The sequence below is a fragment of the Endocarpon pusillum genome, assembly GCF_000464535.1.
Source record: "Endocarpon pusillum Z07020 unplaced genomic scaffold scaffold2052, whole genome shotgun sequence".
NCBI classification, from domain to species: domain Eukaryota; kingdom Fungi; phylum Ascomycota; class Eurotiomycetes; order Verrucariales; family Verrucariaceae; genus Endocarpon; species Endocarpon pusillum.
The window spans coordinates 1-20564 of NW_006916129.1; the positions used below are offsets into that span (position 1 = coordinate 1).

Below are 20564 nucleotides of genomic sequence, written 5' to 3' on the forward strand. Positions count from 1 at the left end.
GGGCTCTAGCACGTAATAGTCCGCCGTACTGGCCTCGGCCTTAGCCTCCAATTTAGAAGATAATCGAGGCCACAAATTTGCTTACTCTGCATTCAAAGCGTTGGTTTTTGGTAGTAATACATCATTCTCTCCCAGGATCCGACCACCCCCGACGGAAGAACAGTTTGGGTATGCCCTCTAGACGTATCGCTCGGCTAAAAGAACGGACTGACGTGGTTCTGTCAAGCAAATCTACATCACGGTCCTCTAAGGCCGCAGTCCTCTAAGGCCGCGGTCCTTTTGGTCCAACAGATCCGTTGTATTATGGAGCAGAACCATGTCGAGTACTCGTACCGTCTTGGTTTCTTTTTCTGAACATGCTTTAGCATAGGTGATGCGCTATCGAGAATATGAGCGACACATCTCGCACTTGTACCCTTCCTCTCAGTAGCCTCTCCTCAGCCAGCGTAGCTAGATCTGACGATTAAGTGTCAGTATGGCTTGGACACCGTGGAGGGGAGAACTGGACGGGCCTACTCGTTAAGCTTCCACCACCCTGTGCTGACCCAAAGCAGCAAAAGCTTCTCCAGAATGATCATACCATTGATGAACAAAAATGGCCACAACAAATGTCCTTCCCACCTGGCTCGCCAAATAGTTACTAACTTACCCTTTTCAGCCACACTGCTCTCCTTCTTCCTCCATACGTCAAAAGAATAATATATCTCATCCATTCCCCAAACATTCCGAACCATCACTTATTTCTCCCCACATCTACACATCGCTTCGTATCGCATCGCGCTACCTACTCCACCAATCTCTCATATCGCTCTCAAGCCCACTAGAAGACTTACCTCTTCCGTCCCCTCCTCATTCTTCTTGTTGGTTATTTGATCAAAATCCGTTCCTTGTGTATGCCACGACCAAAAACCAGAGAGACCCGGAAACAGTGTCAGGATGGTTACGTCGTCATTAGAAATTGAAGTAACTCTGTATCTGGGAAATACGGACCTCGGAGCTGTACCCTTCAAGTCTACAGGCGAGATATCATTGGATCTTCACCGACGCTAAGCATGCGGTTCTGATCAATGCTGCTACCTGTGTCGGCGCTTGAACCCTGAGAATTTTTGTCTTAGGATGATCATGTTCTGTGCTCAGTACCTCCGTCATGTCGTGAACTACTTGGTCGGGAAAGCAGTCGACTTATCCTCAAAGCTCAACGTGCTCGTGTCGAAAAGTTTCGGTTCTACTTCTCGATAAACTAGCAGGCGCACGCAGGGCCCATGGGTTGGGACCGCATCGTTGCCAATCTTGAGACCGGGCCATCCTCGTACGTCAACCGAAGTCGTGTTCAAAGCTGTCCTTTAGCGTCAGCCTCACCTCTCCGCAAGCGGTGATTCATTTAGGTTGCAGGGCGTCTCTTCGATATACACCACTTTTTTGACTTGACACCTTGGTTCGTATCTGATGAGTGTTTTTAGGTTGTCCCTGTCCATCTCTTGAACCAACATGGTGAGCGGCAGGGAGAACCAGTCTGGCTGGACAGAGACATCGCCCTTACTGGCGGATCAGGCGACCAATGAACGGGGCCACGAGATGCATTTGCGAGATGCTGTTGTTGATCATCAACAGGAGAATGCTTCAAAGCGTGACTTGATTTCTATTCCCGGGATCAGTCTAGGGCAGGTATACGACTCATCCGACGCATGACCCACGATTTGGTAAGCTCACAAAATCGGCAGGGCTTTCGTTGTTGCTTTCGATGTCTCATATTACATGGCAAATTACAACCAGCAAACTGGTAACGTTCCGATGTGCCATTAATCCTCAATATGGTCACTGACTTCATGACAGTTCCCGATCTGCACCAACTTGCGAATGGCGTCTGGATTCCCCTTGCTGGTTCTATTAGTGACGCAGCTTGTCAGCCGCTGGTGAGCCAAGAGAAGAGATGGCTGGGTAGCATGTCCGTTTGCTGATCGGGCCTTAGTACGGCTACTTTGGGAAGCTATATGGCACCACACGTCCATTGATTACAGCCTCGATCGTTTTGGCCATTGGTCTCTTGCTGTGGTAAACAAAATCTTTGATGATATTGTTAGTTATGGTGGCCTAGCTAACGGACCGCTCATTTTGATAGCTGGGCCAGTCCAACCCTATGGCAGCTTGCATTGGCTCGAATCGTCTTTCGCATGAGTGCATCAGGGGTGTTTCCTCTACCCGTCGTAGTGCTGACCGGTATGCTCTGATTTACTTCGCCCGTCATATTCTGCCCCCTTGCTCATAGACGTGGTCCCCTTGGCAAGGCCGCCATTATGGATGAGCGTGTTGGTAATTGTGCAAAGTTGTGGCTCTATGCTCGGGAGAGCTTGAGGTCATCATTGGTGGCAGCCACGTCGTGGCATATATATGGCTTTCTCTTCAATACGCCGACTATGATTGACGCACTGTTATACACCTTTCCTGATCGAGTCTATTGTGGCAGCGGTAGCCGCTGCAGCACTTTTCTCAACCCTACATGGTTAGTAAGTAGATGTAAGCTGGAAGATTCATCTCGGCTAACCATCACGTTTGGGCTGTTTAGCGGTGAAAATTTCGGCTTGGCTGGGAGCATCCTTTCCCCAACCGCTGTCATCACTCCTCTGGTGGCCCTTAACCTTGGTGGCAATCTGGTTGCGTGGAAGCATCCTACCGAAATTCTACTCTTCTACTCAAGGCCTCTGTCATTTGTATGCTTTACATATTTGGGAGTATTCAGGGTCAAGTCTCCACTTCTACCATTGCAGCATTTTGGCTCCTCGCAGCTCTTGAAGGTTCTTTCGTGCACCGCGCTTATCATCTTTGCAGGAAACGAGGTATTTTCACTACCAAGACATAGCCTGGAATTTTTTGCTAAGGAACTCAGCTTGACATTTATTTTCTTTACATGATGAAGTTTCTCCAAGCCTAGCAGCCATATTGTCTATCTGGCTCTTCACCTATCAATTCTTTGGGATGTCGCTTGGTTCTATCCGCTCAAGCTGGCTCTTCTCCCATTTTAAGCGATCCAAATGGCTCCTCGTTACGTCTACCACAGTCGCATTTGCACTTGTTTTGAGTATGGCAACAGAAGTGGTCAGTGGGAGAGGTTCCACGTTTTCTGGCTAATTTTAATCCACGGTGTCTAGCGCCTGCAGGCGCTTGCTTCGCACCACCTATTGTTGTTTTATGTATCTCGCTTGGTGTGACGCAGAACTGTCTGATAGTGGACTACTCCTCGGTACTAGAAAGCTAGGTAGACCGCCTTTCTTTTCCGAGATGATCGTTCGGTTACCACAATCTGACTGTCGAAATCAGATCGAGCAATCTCATATGCAATTTTTGAGCTCATCGTGGCGATTTCTGCAGATACTGTGATTGCTACCTCCTCTGCACTATAAAGTTGTTGATTCATGGCCAGTATGTGGCACACGTTCGGTTCGTATGCAAAACAATCGCATGCTAGAGATCAATATTTGACACTTAGAAAGTTGACTTCGAAAAGCCTATAGAGTCTGGACTATGGCCGCAATATTCCCTCCGCCATAAGGGAGCGTAATTTGTGATGTTCATTTCGGCTCTGAACAAGACTTTTGATGAGTGGAAAGCTGAACGTTCCACACAATTTCTTCTATCTATAAGTGCAGGCCTGAGTTGCGTAGTTTTAGGCTCAGTATTGTTTTTGCCCTAAGTCTCCGGAATGTCCCTTGTGATCAATGCTCGGCAGAGGTGGACGAAACAGAGTCTGGACGAGCAGCGATTGATCTCGGACTGTAAGAGGCTGCATGGCAGCGCTACTCCGCTAATATAGTTACGCTAGTGGACTTTCTCGGCTGAAGTCGCTGAGCAGAGAGCCATTTAACACTTTTTGCGCAGCATGAGTCTGCTGTATCCGTTTGGGCGAACAGTGAGAACCGACTGAAAAGGGTTGGTCCTCCATCGGTGCTGAGAGGCACTAGACGCGTTACAAGGTTTGTGCGTCTATTGAGTGATCCTAACCGCTGCAAAATAGGTCCAGACATGTTTCTTGTACAAACCTGGTGGCTTTTGCCAGAGTACCAGGGACCAAAAGATCCTACAGATTACCCCAACTCACACCGTAATTGCTCATACAAAAACCCAGTACCATTCCATCTTCAAATCATGATGCGTCTGCGCCTGGCAATGACCCGTAATTTGCATCGTCTGACCAAGATCACGACCACGTCGCTGATAGACGATCCAACCTACGACTAAGCGCAAAGCGTACCCTGAGGACATTTTCTTCTGGTGGCAGTTGAAGTTGGAAAGATATTTTTAGGACCAAAAGCCAACGGTTCTTGTGATTGAGATTGATGGTCAGAATGACAGCAAGGTCCGGAGAAATGTCCTGGGGCCGGCCGCCATCATCATCTCATATAGTGTCTGGGAGTGATTTGGATGCAACAAGGCTGCAAGGCAGAGACTTGCGGCAAAGAACACTTGGATGAACGCCATTCGTTCCTTCCTTCACACTACATACGTATGCTTTCTGTCCCCTGTCGTTGGCAAATGCTCGTTTTCTGTCTTTGCCTCATGATCCGCCGCCAAGAACCCGCCAGGCATAGCTGCGAGGATGGTTGGATGGTCAATAAACCGCAAGAACCAGAGACGCGACGGCGGTCCAGCACGTGTGGATGCTCTTGCTATTGCGACTGACCAGGTCAAGGATAAGTAGTTTTCAGACGCGCCCTACTGGTGACCAATGGAGCTCCTTTTGAAGGACCGAGAATTCCGTCGTTGAGGAGTGGCACGAGGATTGTCTAATGGGGTATCAGCGAGGCGGACAGGCATTTCTTATTCCATGGCGTCGAGGCCAGTATTATGGGAGCTCCTCTATATATGGCCAATGGCTTCAAGAAGTTGGATACATGGATCGTGCAAGTTTCTGGGGATGAAGTGTCACTTTCCTACGACGTAATGTGACGTGAGCTTGTTCCGAAGTAGCACACACTATTGAGGTGAGCTTTTGGCTTTCCGATGAGTGGCGTGACGGTGAAGTTGAGTTGAGGTGTCGAGTATCTCTAGGGCTTTTGGCCCCTTGGAAACTAGCATCCCTTGTCCGGCTCTCTGAGGAGCTAACTTTCACCGAGGATAGAAATTTCAAGCCCGGCCGCGTCACGGATGCATCTCTTTCGTCTACTCAGCCTACCTACCTGCTTATGGAGCAAAAGTAGGAGTGGACTGCCATGCCGAGTGCTGACTAACCACGATACGTGGGAATGTATTGAACTGCCTCCTTCTAATAGAGCGTGTAGAGAAGAGCCTGAGAGATGGAAAGTGGCGCCATGTTCTGAAGTCGTAGTTTTTAAGCCAAAATTGGTGGTTTTTTATCGTAAGTTATGGGGGACGCGTTGAACTTGTCCATTATGTAAGCAAGAGGACGTCACTAACCCCATCTCTCTACTTTCGGACTAGCGTTCACTTAGGCCTTTCCATTGTAAATCCGCTGGGAGCCCGATCTGGCCCTTGGCTAACTTATAGACCATCATGGCTCACCTTCCGAGCTCGAGGGCCTCGGGCGGTGCAGGATCGTTGCCGGGGCACCCTGATGTCCCGCCTGTTCACTGTCTGACCTTTCATCTTTATCTATGATCTTGACCCTCTCTGTGTAGTTGTTACATCTACCTCTTGTCTCGTATTCCTTGTATTAATACAGCTTGAACTTTACTTCTCCTTCAAGCTGCTATCACTGCTCGTTCTCGATGACCCGCATTGGTCCTCTACCTCCCTCTTTGGCTTGGTCTCGCATTCCCCACGAATCTTCGTTCGAACAGATGGAGAGTTGCCTGGCTATTTCTTCGGATCGGGACCGAAGGAAAGGCTGAGAATGGAAAGAGAAGTATGATCGCCGAGACCCCGGAGAACGAAAGAATAAACTCGAGGATGCGAAGTCAGAATGATCAGCCGTCTTTGAAACAGTCTGTCAGCCTTCAAATTATCCTACAGCTCAGTTCCGAAGGCACTGTGCCTTCAGCTTTTGCAACACCACAATGCTGGGCAACAAATATACCTGCTTCATGGAGTCTGTGTCGCTTTCATATCGGGAAAGACTCTTTGTTTCACACTTTCTTACCTGGAAGCCGGCAGAACAGCTTGGTCTTTCCCTGTTAAATGGAAGCAACGGCATAGGACCCAGTCTCACTGTCTCTATGTAACCACATATCTGCTGAAAAGCGATTTGCACAAACACAGGATGCTGGGTGTGGGAGTGCCCATTTGATTGAAGTTTCTAGATTATGCTTTCACCTCGGGTAGGGATGTGCGAAGATATAATTTCGACCTCTCGCACAGATGGGGCTAAAAGATTCTACCTCAGAACAATTGAGCTTTGTTGCTACTCAGGACTCTTCACCCACGAGGAAGAAATACTGCAATATGTCGCGCTGATCCCAATTGATTGAAAGCAAATTAGAATAGACGGACCATTCAACCTCCACCATCTAAATTTTCTTCTCCAGATTAGCAGCAGGACAGGTAAAAACCTGGAAACCAACAAGGTAACCTAACCCTAGATCATCTTATCGTGTCCGCGAGCTCATCATTCATTTCAAATCCTCGTTGGGCAAAACACCCACCCCGGCCTGGTTATTTGCCGTTTGCACTGCGATCATGGCTGTACTAGAAGGGGCTGGTTTGATTCTGGTGATAAATGAAGCGCCATTCACTCGAGCTATATCCATCACGGTTTGTGACAATTCTGCATCAGACGCCGTGTTTGTCGAGGTGCCAGTAATGCCCAAGAAAGAAGTGAGATCGATAGAGGACAGTGTTTGCTATGGGTGATGCGTCAGCTGAATCTCAATGATGTCTCCCTTGACGTTGCTAACATACCGAGCCGGACCAAAAGTACGAGCAAACAGAGTACCCCATTATATTTGATTCAGCAGCAGTCGTCCGCTTGCACGATATGTTCCCGTTGTACTGACATTCAGAGAAGAGCGAGTACACCGGCGGTTGACATATGCATGAGATGTAAGACAGGCTGGCTGTGGGCATGTATTCGTTAGAGCACTTGTTCGTCTCATAATCGGCGCTGATACAGCTTAATTGCAACCGATTGCAGGCTCCAAAATCGTACGTCGCAGTGATTGTTGATACATGAGGTGTGGTCATGGAAGAGCTGATGCGTTTGTCGCAAACCGAGTGCCATTGCCGAATCTTGTTATCGAATTGAGGGTCGAACATGTGGGTTTCAAGGCATCGCCGTACATCGCTTTCACAGATGTGGACAGAGGTCAGCCATTCTTTATCTTCGCACAACGGATGATGTCTTGGCTATCATCGAGGTGTCTGCAAAGCATTGGAGCGAGGTAAGGCTGAACTGAAGAGAGAACGCAATTTACTTATAAAACGAAGTGAGCATCTCCTGCGTACAATAGCAATCGAGCTTCTCGTCGTCTGAACTCTTTCTGCCACATTCATCTTCTTTATTGGTCATTGATATGCATCCAGAAAGCTCCTTCAGATGGGCACTAGGGAGACAAAGCTCTGCCGGGGGGACGAATCCTGCCTTGATATTGCAGGTAATAGCAAGGAGCAAAAGAAAAACCCAAGAAGTCATTGTGAGAGTTTTGATTCTGGCTCGTTATCGATCACTTGGTAACGAAGGGAGAGGGGACAGTGTATTAATGATGGCGTGTCGATCACTGAACAGGAAAATGAGAGGGGGCAGTGTTCACGACCTTTGCAATGGTATACGTGAATTGATTGATAGGATTGAGTAATGAGCTGGGAGAAGTTGCGAGAGATGAAAGGAAGATAATCAACGGATGCCAAGCGCTTGCCAAACTCGCACTACTACGCAGTAATTCTTAGGTGAGCTCCGTGTCAGCCCTGATTGATTTGCTGAGGCTGAGTTGACCGACGTGGCTGATCTACTCGTTTTACCCATGTCAGAAATGGAATAGTCAACAGCCAAAAACGGAAAGACATACCAATGGCGTTGTGACTAGCAGCTAGTGCCTTGCTCATCACTTTCCCCTCGCTTGGGCTTTCGCCAAAAAGACTCGTTTCCCATCCTCCGACGAAGGGTCAACCTGAGGCAGTAAGGCTGGCTGATCCATTATCACAAAGACCAGAAACACAAAGTTGATATCAGTCGATAAAAGCCTTGTCGAGACGGTCGAATGCCGCGAAGTAAAACGGCTCAGCCATCATTCAGCCTCAGGTTCGAGAGCCTGCCGATATGTACATAGATGCTGGTGCTGGCCTCAGAAATACGCTCTCCTCGACCTGTTCCATCTATCCGCGTACGGTCAACAGTAAAAATGGCCGGCAATCACAGCGACGAGTCAACTCAGTCTGCGAGACATCAATCAACAGAGTCTGTTGAGCCCTCGTCTAATGAGCCGGGAAGCATTGAGCTGGCTGCTCAACAAGCAGCAACTCAGTCCGCGAGACAGCAATCAACACCGTCTGCTGGGATCTCGTCTAATGAGCCGAGAAGCACTGAGCCGGTTGCTCAACAAGCAGCAACTCAGTCTGCGGCGACTCAAGGCACGGTATCACAACGTAGTGTGGACCAATCAGCAGCAACTCAGTCTGCGGCAACTCAAGGAACATTGTCTCAACTTAGTGGGAATCAATCAGCAGCAACTCAATCTGCGGCGTCACAAGGAACAGTATCTCAACGTAGTGGGACTCAATCAGGTCCACAAGCTACGGCGGTCAAGCCAGCCCAAAACCCACCACCAGGTCAAAATACCAGGAAAGAGTGGAAGTCCTGGAAGATTAAATGACCGTGGCTATCCTTCCTGTTATTCATCGTCTTGTCACTCATTAGCATTGTTGCTGTCCTTGAAGTTGTGTCAAGGAAAAACTCCGGATTTGTCCGGCAGGGAAATCCTCCAGCATTTTTAGCCCGCAGACCAGCGTTGGAGAAGGCTATTTGGACGCAAGGAATCTTACATACGGCGTTTCCCACCTTCATTATGACTTTATACAGGACAGTATGGGAAACAGCAATTACCGCCTTTGCCGAAAGACAACCGTACATTGACCTGAACACAAGCACTGGAGGGCCTCCGCGGTCCACGATTATGCTAGACTACAGGTCCGAGCCTTTCATTTACAGCTGGTGGGCAGCAATCCGGAACAAACACTTCCTACTGGCTGCTTGCATGTTCATGTCCGTGGTTCTGGCTATTCTCACCGTACCACTAACGTCCTTCCTTTTCACAACTGCTGAATACGCGTCCAACACTACCTTCCCATTGTCTTTCGAAACATCCTTCAACTCGAACCTCATGGGGGAGCTACCTAACCTCCCTGATTTGCGTCTACCTCTGGATTCTGCTGCTGCAATGCGGATCCAGGACGCGAGTCGCCCGCCGTGGACGGATGGGGAATATGCATTTGCGAAATTCGTTCCCCAAGAGGAGGTTGGGGACGGCATCGTAACGCTAGAAACGACGGCATATTCGGCACATAGTGACTGCAGATACATACCTGAGTCACAGTATCGGAAAACCATTCTTACACCCAACGAGACCGGAATCCCAGCGTTGTCAATCGGAATAAATGCAGACGATCGTGGTTGCCAAATCTCACATTTCATCAACCTAGGGCTCTCAACTGATCATCCAGTAACTATGCTAAGGGTCTGGCCAACTACGTCATGTTCTGCTGATGCAGGATGGAGTCGCTTCAGCATCTTAACGGCACACTACACGGACGCATCCGCCAGCGTTACAAATTTCAGCCTTATCTCATGCGCGCCTTCATACCGGATCACTCCAGGCACATTGGTCGCGACAACCGGCTCCATACCGCCTTCAGTAAGGACTTTCTCTCCCCACACGTCGAACACGTCGTCGCAAATCAGGCCGGACGCTCTATGGAGATTCTTTGAGACAGAAATTCAAGCCCCTTCCTGCGTCGATCCAATGACCAATGTTAAAAGCAATGAATTCGGGCTATATGTCTACAAAATTGCTAGCAAGAAGAATCTAGCCTCGCCTCTACTTCCGGAGACCATAATAGACGCAGCGGAGACGCTCTTCACCACCACATTTGCAGTCTTCGCCAGCACGGTCCTCTTCAAGCCAACAAGCTCCCCATTAAACGGCATCGGTAGGCACTCCGTGAAGGAGACCCGGGTGGTCGTCGATCACCTGTGGCCTATTTTATCTTGGGTGTACTAGTCACGATTGCTGTCTTGAACATGTCTCTCTTCTCCTACGCACGCCAAGAATCAATGCTTTACGAAGAGCCGGTCGGCTTACTCAGCATGGCTGGCATTTTGCACAATAGTGATGTGAATACCATGGTTGAACCGCTTGTACAGAACCCAAGCTTCAAGGGAAAGACGAGGGAGGCGGCAAAGAGGTTAGACAAGTTCAACCAGCGCCGCTACTGCTTTGATAAAACCGAGAGGAGAATCGTCAGTCAGAGAGGAATTCAAATATGTTCAGAAGGAGCCGCCATAGAAGATGGTCCATTTGAATTGCAGATTTCGTCTTCTCAACATGATTAAAGAGGTATGCAAGCTCAGAAGATACGTTTCGCTTGATGACCACTCAAACCTGCCCGACCCCATCCTCCTACGAGTTCTCCTCAGGCGCTGTACACCGGCCAAGTGTTCTTGTTGAGATAGTTGGTGGTAGGGCTTGACTCCTAACAATTCTATATTAGAATCGCACGCTTATCACGCTTCTTTAGCCACATGAGTTCATTCTAGATAAGATAAGATAATTAGTATGATGTCGTAACAGGTAACTATTATAAGAGAACGTATTGACATGTCTATACCATTTAAAAGATAGATAGAACTTGTGATGTTAATGAGAACTGTTATGCGCCTGCATGGCAGGGCTGGCACGACTGCCACGATAGTAGTTAGTTAGTTAGTTAGTGTTGAACGGCAGGAGTGCTCATTGGCAGCCTTTCTGGGCGTTATCCCTGCATTTTTCTTGCTTTTGATTGATTAATTTCTGCTGCAATTCCGCGGCCAATTTCACTGTGCCGTACAGCCGAATTCTGTGCGCTTTTTTCTACGTATTCTATATGCGAATTCTGTGCTCCTCTTTCTGCGCATTCTGTGTGCGCATCTATATGTGCATTCTGATTTTTGATGGGGTACGCCTTAGCAAAAGTTCTGCAGCCTTGGCGCCCTAAAGTACTGCTTATTTGCCGACTAATCTCAAGAAGGCAGAAAGGGAGAAACATTGACCAATTGCAACGCTGATTCTTCAGGCCGTATTTTTAAGCTTATTATCGCAACAACCAATTACACGAGCCTGGCGATGGGCCCACATTAGATAGATGATATCATATATAAAGAGCAGTATAAGCAAGTGCATAATGGCAGCCTTCTATTCAACATAAGATAGAACGCTAGCCCTCTAAGCTTTCTTAAGGGTCAGCTTATATCTATAAGCCGAGAGACTCTCTCGGTCTCTGATCTGCAATTGCTAAGATCAGTAAGTACTAGGATCAGGAGTTACTAGATCGGTTCCGATCCGTACCAAGGTCTCCCTCGGTACCGGGCTAAGGTCACATCCTAACAAAGAAGCGACCGAAAGGGCCGCCACAGAAGGAGAAGAAGGAGAATCTGCAGCCTACGCTATACTTCAGAGGAGGAGGATCAAACACCACACCATGCCTTTTTATGCTAATTCTAGCAGTATTGTGAGCTTCATACAGGCTTAATTCGGCACAAACTCACCCTGCCACTTGGGGGGGGGATGTGGTTAAACAGCAGGAGTGCTCATTGGCCGTGTTTTGTACGTGTTATCCATGTGTTCTTCTTGCTTTTGATTGGTCAATTTCTGCTGCAATTTTGCGGCTAATTTCGCTCTGCCGTACAGCAAATTTGTACTTATTTCTGCGCCCTGCGCACCTTTTTTGAACGAACAGAGCCATTTCTTCTACCTGCTTCACAGTTATTTAGTCAGAGTAGATATGGAAAGGCGCCAAGGTCAGGAGTTAGCTATCACAGAAATCTTTTTACCGTGATCCATGGCCCTTTTACTCTTCATTGCATCACGCCCAACCACACAAGATGGCACTTGACAACAGACTTTCTCTGGGATACCAATGGCGCTCGTCAAGATGGTTCATTATCTCTTGCATTGCCATTGCGCTCTTTTCAGGTAATGTAACTTCCTCTATATAGATAGAGGAAGGTTTTAACAGATACTCAGAGAATTTTCTTTACAGCTACATTGCTCCTATCCTTCCTGCTATGCTTGAGGATCGGCTTCATGTTGGCAAGTCGGAGACACAAGCCGCCACTGCTCTGGTGCTTTCTGTCCCTCCCTTCGTTTCCATGGTAACTGGTCCGCTGGTCGGCCATTTGGCCGATAAAATGCCAAATCGGAAGAGCTCTCTACTTATGTCACTAGGCGCAGAGATGATTGGGACAATTGTAACCATGATATCACCGTCTGGTACACTATTTTTCTGGCCTTTAGTCAGATGAACTTGCTAATTGCTCTTTTAGTGCCAATACTACTAGTCGGGCGCGGAATTCAAGCGATCGGCGGGAATGCAGCATGGATCGTAGGGCTTGCTACCCTCGCCGATACCGTGGGACAGGAAAATACAGGAAAGACTCTGGGCACGATTTCATCGTTCTTTGCGTCAGGACTTCTTTTCGGTCCGATAACCTCCGGTATGCTGTTGCCATTAGTTGGCTATTGGATTACCTGGATGGTTGCTATCTCCGTGCTTGTTGTTGATATGATCATGCGAGTTGTCATGATTGAGAACAAACAAAGCCGAGAAGTGTACGACAAAAAGAATACATTAAGTGTCGAAGTCCCAAACGATATCGAGGCAGTGCAAGCGAATGATCCGAATGAGGTCAACGAGCAAACTGCGCTCCTTCATGTTCCATCCTCCGAGAATGAGGATGAAAATTACAGCAAACCACAATCAGACATGGCCACAAATTTCAAGCCAATTTCAGTTCCGGAACTTACAACACCATCCGAGAACTTTTACACATTTATCCTGACGAATCCTCGCGCGCTCACTGCCCTAGCCTGTCAATGGACAATGGCAGTTATTCTGCTCAGTTTGGATACCACCCTACCTCTGCATGCCACCAGGACATTTGGTTGGGACACTGCTGGAGTCAGCTTGATGTTCTTGATTTTGCAGATGCCCTCCCTGTTATTGGCCCCCTCCCTCGGAATGCTGAAGGACAGAGTTGGGACGAAAATCCCAACCGGCTTTGGGTGCCTTGCCATGGCGTTCTCTCTTTGGCTCTTGGGTGCAGCAGCGAATGGGTCGCTGTTCTTTGCAAGTATCGAGAACAAAGCCCAGACTATCACGATGGTAGCTCTCACTGGTATTGGAATCGCACGTACTTTTGTCAACGGCTCTGGGATTATGGAGATTACAAGTAAGTCCTGAATTCATTATCCCTCGTGTTACCCCCCCTTTGAAGTCACGGAGGCGAGATATTCTCATGCCTCGTGACTAACACGGTATCTCCCCGATGTAGACCTTATGAAAGATGTTCAACGAGAACAGCCTAATCGTTTCGGGCCCAATGGCAAGATGTCTTCCGCTTATTCACTGACCAATTTTACTTGGAATCTGGGGATGCTTATGGGGCCCGTTATATCAGGCTCTCTTACACGGACTGTAGGATATTACTATATGAATATGGTACTTGGTACGTTTATCCCCCCAAGTTCATCCTTTCCAGACGCTTCCTTACTGGAAACCGAGCTCCATCGAGCAAGAGATGTTGATTTCTGACATATATTAGCTATAATGTCCTTTATTATTGGAAGTCTGTCCTTCGCGTTTCTGAACAAAAGATAACTTTTGTACTACATGTCGTAATAGCAGGGGTCGAGATTACCGTGCGTCATGACTTCCCTTCGAAATTACGCGCTTGTCCTTCAAACTGGTGTAAATTGTCGCCAGGTTTTTATTAGCCAGTGCACCCGCGTGCCAAGAGAACTTCAACGGAGAATCAGCCAATGGACATCGATCATTCGAACCTTAATTAATTAGTGTACATTCAGAAATGCAACACACAATCCTACAATGGATTCGTCAAATGTAAGTCCCAACAGCGCGATTTGCAGCAGATTAGGATGCCACACTTACTGCAAGAGCACGCTGTCCTGTGAGCACTGATTTTGCTCCTTGAAAAATTGACAGACAGTTCTTGCAATGCTCCATGGAGGGCGGTATACAGGGCGCAGAGGACGAGCATCTTGGGTGTCGTCAGGCTTACGTTTTCGTTTCCCTGCGTTTCAAGGCTTTGTATCCGGACCAGACATCTTGACAGAACAAGGTAATTAGTCGTGCCTGTACTTCGTCAGAACGCTATTGAACCTTTCAAGATGGCAATGGGGTTGATCTGGACAATTGTTAGATCGTGTGAGCATCTATTGGCCAGTTTTCTACGCGTAATCCCTACGTTCTGTCTGCTTTTGTTTGGTCATTTTCTATTGCAATTTCTTTGCTAATTTCGCTGTACCGTACAGCCCACTTGTACGTGTATTTACGCAAGCTGCCCCTTAGTAGATAAATAACACAACCCGCTCTCTACGCACTTCGCAGAGGGTCACACACGATGCTAATGAGATCCTCCTCAAACATCTGCCAAGCTATTCGAGTTCGGTTCGGATTCCTCCTCCGACGACGACGCCCTTCCCGCCACAGCAGTCAGCACATGGTCGAGGATTAAGCAAATTGGTGAACACGTCGTTTGCGGCCAAGCACGTTATTGCCTCCATTCTCCTGCAGCGGCGTATGATGTCTGTCATATCATTGATGACGTCGTCCATCATGAGAATCTGGGAGATGCTACCCTAGACGATGCACAAAAGGGGCCAATCCAGTTGTCGCCAACACCAGTCGGGCAGGTAAGAGTTACCTAGCCACCCCCTTTCCCACATCTTTGGGCATCAGGTGGGCTTAGTATTGGTTGCAAGAGAGGTTGACACCTCATAAGGCGATTTCTACAGCATTAGTATCGTGCCAGAAAAATGAGATATTTGACTTGCTTTAGATACTATGTAGTTCATGTGATCTCTTGACGCCTAGACCATTTCATACCACATGCCTTCAATGGTCTTAATCCGCAAAATAGAACAGGTTGAATAAGAGTTCTACCAATCATCCAGATCGCATCATGAGACACGACAAATGGGTCGGAGTGCTGGGCGTGCCCGATTGTTCTGATTGCGAGGTGGACTTGCGCCTGGACTGGAGGCATTTCGAGCTCTAGGTCCTCTTCGCTTTAATCTTTTTCCACAATTTTGCATCTGTATCTCCAACTCCGTAGATTCCAGGTAATGTCTAGTCGCTGCCATAACTGTAGCAGCTTTTGCGGCATCCTCCAGCCCTATACCCTCTAGACCTTGGTCTACGTTAAAACGATAGTATTGACCATTTAATCCGAGCTGTCGATGTGCGCTGGAGAATAAATTTGCTGTATTTTGCGTATCTGTAGCCATTCTTATTAGTGTGTGGGCAACTGTTTGTAAGTTATTACCAAATGCCGTAAGTGAAGGTTTGCCTGTGCCAATTGAGACCAGAAATTTGAGATTTTCCTCGAGCGATTGTCCCTCACGTAAGAAAGTGTGCTGGGCCTCATTCCAAACCGTATGGACTGGATTATTTGCACCTGTCCCTCCATCACTAAAGCACTCACCAAAACGACCAATCTGGATCGGATCAAAGAATGATGGGGCAGCAGAAGTAGCTCGAGCGACCTCCCAGATCCGAGCAGAATGTAGAATATCGGAGGAGCTCCTAGATGGATAGCTTTTGAACTGCATAGACCTTGCAGTTTCCATCCGCGTGGCACATACAAAGCTAAGTGAACGTTACTGGTCAACACAATTCTAAATCCGTAGAAAGAATTTGACTTACACTTTACATGACGCATCCTCCTCATCTTTAAAGATGCTATTTTCTGAGCCTGTGTATCTGCGAACGATTCCTTTGATTTCTTGTTCTAAGGCTTTTGTGTTAAACCTGCTTTGAACTCGGCAGCAAAGATTGAGTGGAGGCCCTGTCTTCTTAGAAACCGGTCGGCAAAACGGATATAGGCCTCAATACACTCATCAACATCCATGTGTAGGCGACCTAACATGATAGCTATCAGTCTAATTAAGTCAGTCAGCCGCATGCTTCTATATCTCGATAGATCACATGCCCGCCAGTACTTGTGCCTCCAATCATGTCAAAATACTCGCATGGCTTAGGCGGCTGATCAGGGTTGATTGTCTCCATAAGCTGCTTCACTATTTGAAGAGAGGACAATCCGCGGACGCCCCCACCATCGAGAGCCAGCAAGCATAGATTTTGGCCGGGCATTTTATAGAGCTTGCGGATCCTTTAATTTCATTGAATTTTGTTGATAGCGTAGAAGGAATTCTTCGAAGTTGTTGACATTGTCGTGTTCAGTTGAGAGGGAAAGCTGCGTTTATATGACAAGATTTGGGAGCCGGCTGGGATCTGATACCCAACAGTGTTTAGAATTGGGTACACAGATACTAAAGATCTGTGGACGGGTCCGCTTGGCAGTACAGTTGAAAAGTACTTTGCGCAACGATGGAGTAGCATGCCAGATTGGAACGGTGTAGATCGTTCTTACGCTGAATGGCAGGGTTTCGCCGATACATATCTTGTTTGGAATGTATTTGGGAAGTAGATCCTCCTGTTACAAGTATGCTAGTTGCCTAGTGGGCCAGCAGTGACATGACGTGGGGGTTGGGCTGCTCCCAACCAGCCGCTTCAGCACCAGAATTGAGTGAGCTAGAAGGTGAGCCAGCATGGAATGTGGTTAGCGCTTCACAGATGCACTTTGTACCACTGTCCGTTCTTGCGCGATTACAATCTGGGCCCCCTCCTTCGCTGTTCGAGACGTTGCTGTTACCGAAAAAGTTGCAGATGGGAAACTGATTCGTGTTGAGCGATATCTTAGGAAGAAAAGAGCGGAAGCTATTTGGGAGTGCCCCAATTATTCAATCTGTTGGCGCAAAGAAGAGCTTTGCCATGTGCTCTTGGAGGCCGGATCCCTGGAACCTCTCGCTCTGCTCGCGACGACTTCGTCACGCTGTTGAAGCCCCTCTATTCCTGTATAAATGCAGTTGCTTTGTCACTGTCACTCTCATCACGTATAGATAGTGCTGTGACAACTGGTAGGTGCACCTTTGGATACTTGGTTGAAACGATCTGTTACTATCACAACAGAATGCGATTTGAGCCATGTCTCTTACGACCGCCCTGCGTATTCTTGAGGACTGTGACTTCGACTTGGCCGAGGAAGCGGCTCATTTTGCGGCGTTTGTAAAAGGATATCAGGACGGGCGAGCTGTGGAAATTGGACGGGCGGAGGAAGAGGCCGGAAAAGTGGGTCAAATTGGGAGAGGGTCAGGAGGCTAAATTCAGCACTGCGCTCAGTGCGGCAGCAGCTGAAGCCAAGCAAACTATAGACAGACGTTTAGTGAACAAAGAGGCGAGTTTAGCTCTCGCAGATGCTGCAGGCCGAACAGCTCTGTACCTGGCAAGTTGGAATTGCCATATAAGAATTTTTCAATCCCTGCTGGAAGCTGGAGCCGACACGTTGCGTCCTGATGCTGCAGGGTGGTCGGAAAAATGCAGGGTTCGGCACATCATCAGCAATATTGACCTGGTAGTCGCTCCCCCAATCCAAGAGATTTTGCGACCCTGCCATGCCTTGACTGAACTGAGCTACCCACATTGAAGTATCGTGGCATCGCACTGCCCTAGTGCAAGACCGAAGAATAGATTAAAACAGATGTTTAAAAGAACCGAAAGCACTCCCACAAAATCACTATTATCTTTTGACGAAGCAGACACTTTTGTTCAAGTGATCCAAAAAGTGGTGCCTTGCCAAGTGGAGTTCGTTTCAAATTGAGGCATGGCGACATTTTCAGGCCATTCATAGACACCCTTCCATTGCCATCGATAGGATATTGGAAACGAATTATTCGATCCCAAAATTCTATCTCTTTGCCGTTTGCGTTCTTTCTTGTCGGATTCACAGACCACTACTAAGCGTCGACGGCCATTGATATCAGACATGAATTTAAGGTGCCTCTCCGTGACACGCTGTAATAAAACAACATGTTTTTCTCGTATGTCAAGTAGCGCTTGAATCCTTTCCAATTCACGTTCTATTGAAGAATCAACCCCGCTGGTTGGATGGCGAAGGCCTCTCAAAATTTGCTTAGCCGTCCTAAACCGGAATCGAAATTCGTAAGAATACCATTTTCCCCATAAACCATCTTTTTCAATCAGAGCTCCATCGTCTTGCCAGCCGATAATTGGAGGCTGAATGGGGTCGATGGTCTGAGACGGTTGTCCGGGTTGAGCCAGTGCGTAGGGTGTACTGGGGGCCCAGGTCAGACCCTTCACATTAAGCCGTGGAATGCTGGACATCAGATAGCCAGTGCTCACTGAGCTTTGAGCCCTCCAAAAGTCCTCTGCATTGTAGCATGGCGATCTTTCTTCGTCAATAAGAAGACTCCATATTACGAATTCATCGCTTGTTCGGCTGGCAGGCCGATGGCTCAACCAAGATCCAGCAATTGCGATGTTAACTTCTGTAAAACCAAGAGATTTGTTACGCTCTTTAGCTGAGGGTAGAAGATGTGGGAAGAGGTTCGCAAACACGGCAATGTCAATTCTGCCATTGGAGAAAACATCAAATACAGCTTCTCGGAAATCGACTATACTGTCATTTTTGCAAAGCAGAAAAATCTTTCGTCGGCCTTTCCAACTTTCTAGAATCGTCCAGGCTCGGCCATTCCAATCGCTGAAGAGAGTAGCAACGAGGATACGCTCTTTTGTATCTGTTGTAAGTTTAGACACATCTAATAGCATCAAATCCCTATCACAAACGAGAACAGCGCGGCTATTAGAGAACACCCCGTTAATATGAGAAATGGCCTCTTGACGTAGTTCGTGATTTCCTGGAATTGAGACAACGTCCATCCAATATGATTCGCAGCCCATGCTTTTTGCAATTTGGGAATACCGAGCGTGAAGGCATTTATTGATACCAGTTTCTGGCCTTCCGCCTTGACCATGGCTCCAGACATGAGAGATAGCGAGTGTTGTATCAGAAGCGCAGCAATAATGCAAACCATCATTCTGAATATTAGTTTCATTGACAGACACAGCTCTTGGCCCATCAACTTGGAGGTAAGATGACTCGTTCCAAGCCAGTTTGAACTCGTTGGGGGTTTTACAGGAGCAGGAAGACGCGTGAGCAGATTGGTCGCTGATCAAAGCCCCACGATGTCGTAGGCAGTTTGGACCCGTGCCCTCACATGCAGACTCCGAGTCAGACCGGCAGCGAGCCCCGGTACCATGGAATGCCCCAGAGAATCGACGATGAAGAAGTCGTGAATCAAGACCCAAGCAGAGTGGGTTGACCTGTACCATTTTAAAACTCCATGTGCACCTGTTTTCAGGTTTTTGCTCCCAGGATAGTTGGGTAGAACGTTCAAGTAAAGAAGTTCCCGGGGAGACCAAAAAGTTATGTGTCCATGCACTCATTGGCATAGACTGAAAGCCAAAATCTAGCCTGAGTTTGAGGTCGTAATACCGGTACAGTAGATTTGCCTTCTGCCAAAAATTCCATAAAAAGGCGCGGACTACAAACCAAGAGTATGGCTTGGAATCACCATGGAGGATTGCGTTGCTCTCTTTGGCATGTATAGCATCAAATAGCTCACCCACACCATTTGATGTTTCTTCAAAAAAATTCTCAGCTATTAAGACCCCACCACGCGCTGGGAAACGCATTTGGGAAATGACAAGCGAGGCAACAAGCCGAATGAAATTATGAGGCACACATTTGACGACTCGAAGATCCTCCCACGTTCTCAGTTCGTCGAAGTAAACTTGTGGCACAGACAATGGGGGGTCCTGTAAGACAGAGGGAGTCTGCGGTAGCCGCGATAAGATGGCACACACGCCATCTGTGACTGATTGCACACGAGGTTTGGGACTTTCCACATGCGTCTCCACATATCTGCTAAAGACAGTATTGAGTTCGGCAACATGACAGCGTTCGTTTTGAGCCGCTTGTCGCAATGCCTCACACCTTTCGCCAATGATATCCGCTCGGCCTTGGTCAGTGTAATAAATGATGCGACGTCCAACTCGCTCTGCATGAATCGTATCCCACTTAACCTCAGGGGAGGTTTCCGTCGGCTGCGGCTGGGAAAGCTCGTTTTGAACGATTTCAAAAACTCGAGCACGATCTATAGGCGGAAATGGAGATTGCGTTGTGCTTTCTCCAATGTTGGCCGACATGTTTCTTTCTAGCCGAAATTTATCTGCATCTTACAGTGTCAAAGAGTGTTCAGTGGTTGTGGCTGTAGCTGCCAAGAGACGCATCACAGCAAACAATTTAACGACTCCATTTGAGATCCAGCTATGGAAAATGATCCTGTCAAACAAAATATATGTTAGTGCAGCCATTAGAGCTGCAACCCTTTTGGTTCAGCAGATCCCTATCATACACAGGCCATCTGCTAACCAATCTAACAACAAAAATGACTGACTGAAGACGCATCAACGGTCCTCCGCTCGTC

The 20564-nt window shown here is 47.7% G+C and overlaps 6 protein-coding genes across 6 annotated transcripts; 4 read left to right on the top strand and 2 right to left on the bottom strand.

Annotated features, from left to right (window-relative positions):
• Nucleotides 1-1488: 1488 nt before the first annotated feature.
• EPUS_05011 (uncharacterized protein) lies at nt 1489-1689 on the top strand (the record flags this gene model as incomplete). Its single annotated transcript, XM_007803175.1, has 1 exon — nt 1489-1689. The coding sequence occupies one exon, from the start codon at nt 1489-1491 to the stop codon at nt 1687-1689; it is 201 nt and encodes a 66-aa protein (XP_007801366.1).
• A 4871-nt stretch (nt 1690-6560) lies between these two features.
• EPUS_05012 (uncharacterized protein) lies at nt 6561-7203 on the bottom strand (the record flags this gene model as incomplete). Its single annotated transcript, XM_007803176.1, has 2 exons — nt 6561-6791; nt 6850-7203. The coding sequence occupies 2 exons, from the start codon at nt 7201-7203 to the stop codon at nt 6561-6563; spliced, it is 585 nt and encodes a 194-aa protein (XP_007801367.1).
• A 1082-nt stretch (nt 7204-8285) lies between these two features.
• EPUS_05013 (uncharacterized protein) lies at nt 8286-8756 on the top strand (the record flags this gene model as incomplete). The annotated part of the gene is made up of 1 exon (XM_007803177.1): nt 8286-8756. One exon carries the CDS (start codon nt 8286-8288, stop codon nt 8754-8756), a length of 471 nt encoding a protein of 156 aa, XP_007801368.1.
• A 192-nt stretch (nt 8757-8948) lies between these two features.
• On the top strand, nt 8949-10492 carry EPUS_05014 (uncharacterized protein; the record flags this gene model as incomplete). Its single annotated transcript, XM_007803178.1, has 2 exons — nt 8949-10089; nt 10161-10492. The coding sequence occupies 2 exons, from the start codon at nt 8949-8951 to the stop codon at nt 10490-10492; spliced, it is 1473 nt and encodes a 490-aa protein (XP_007801369.1).
• A 1527-nt stretch (nt 10493-12019) lies between these two features.
• On the top strand, nt 12020-13728 carry EPUS_05015 (uncharacterized protein; the record flags this gene model as incomplete). The annotated part of the gene is made up of 4 exons (XM_007803179.1): nt 12020-12110; nt 12162-12407; nt 12461-13366; nt 13469-13728. 4 exons carry the CDS (start codon nt 12020-12022, stop codon nt 13726-13728), a joined length of 1503 nt encoding a protein of 500 aa, XP_007801370.1.
• A 4095-nt stretch (nt 13729-17823) lies between these two features.
• EPUS_05016 (uncharacterized protein) lies at nt 17824-20283 on the bottom strand (the record flags this gene model as incomplete). The annotated part of the gene is made up of 1 exon (XM_007803180.1): nt 17824-20283. The coding sequence occupies one exon, from the start codon at nt 20281-20283 to the stop codon at nt 17824-17826; it is 2460 nt and encodes an 819-aa protein (XP_007801371.1).
• Between the last annotated feature and the right edge of the window lie 281 nt (nt 20284-20564).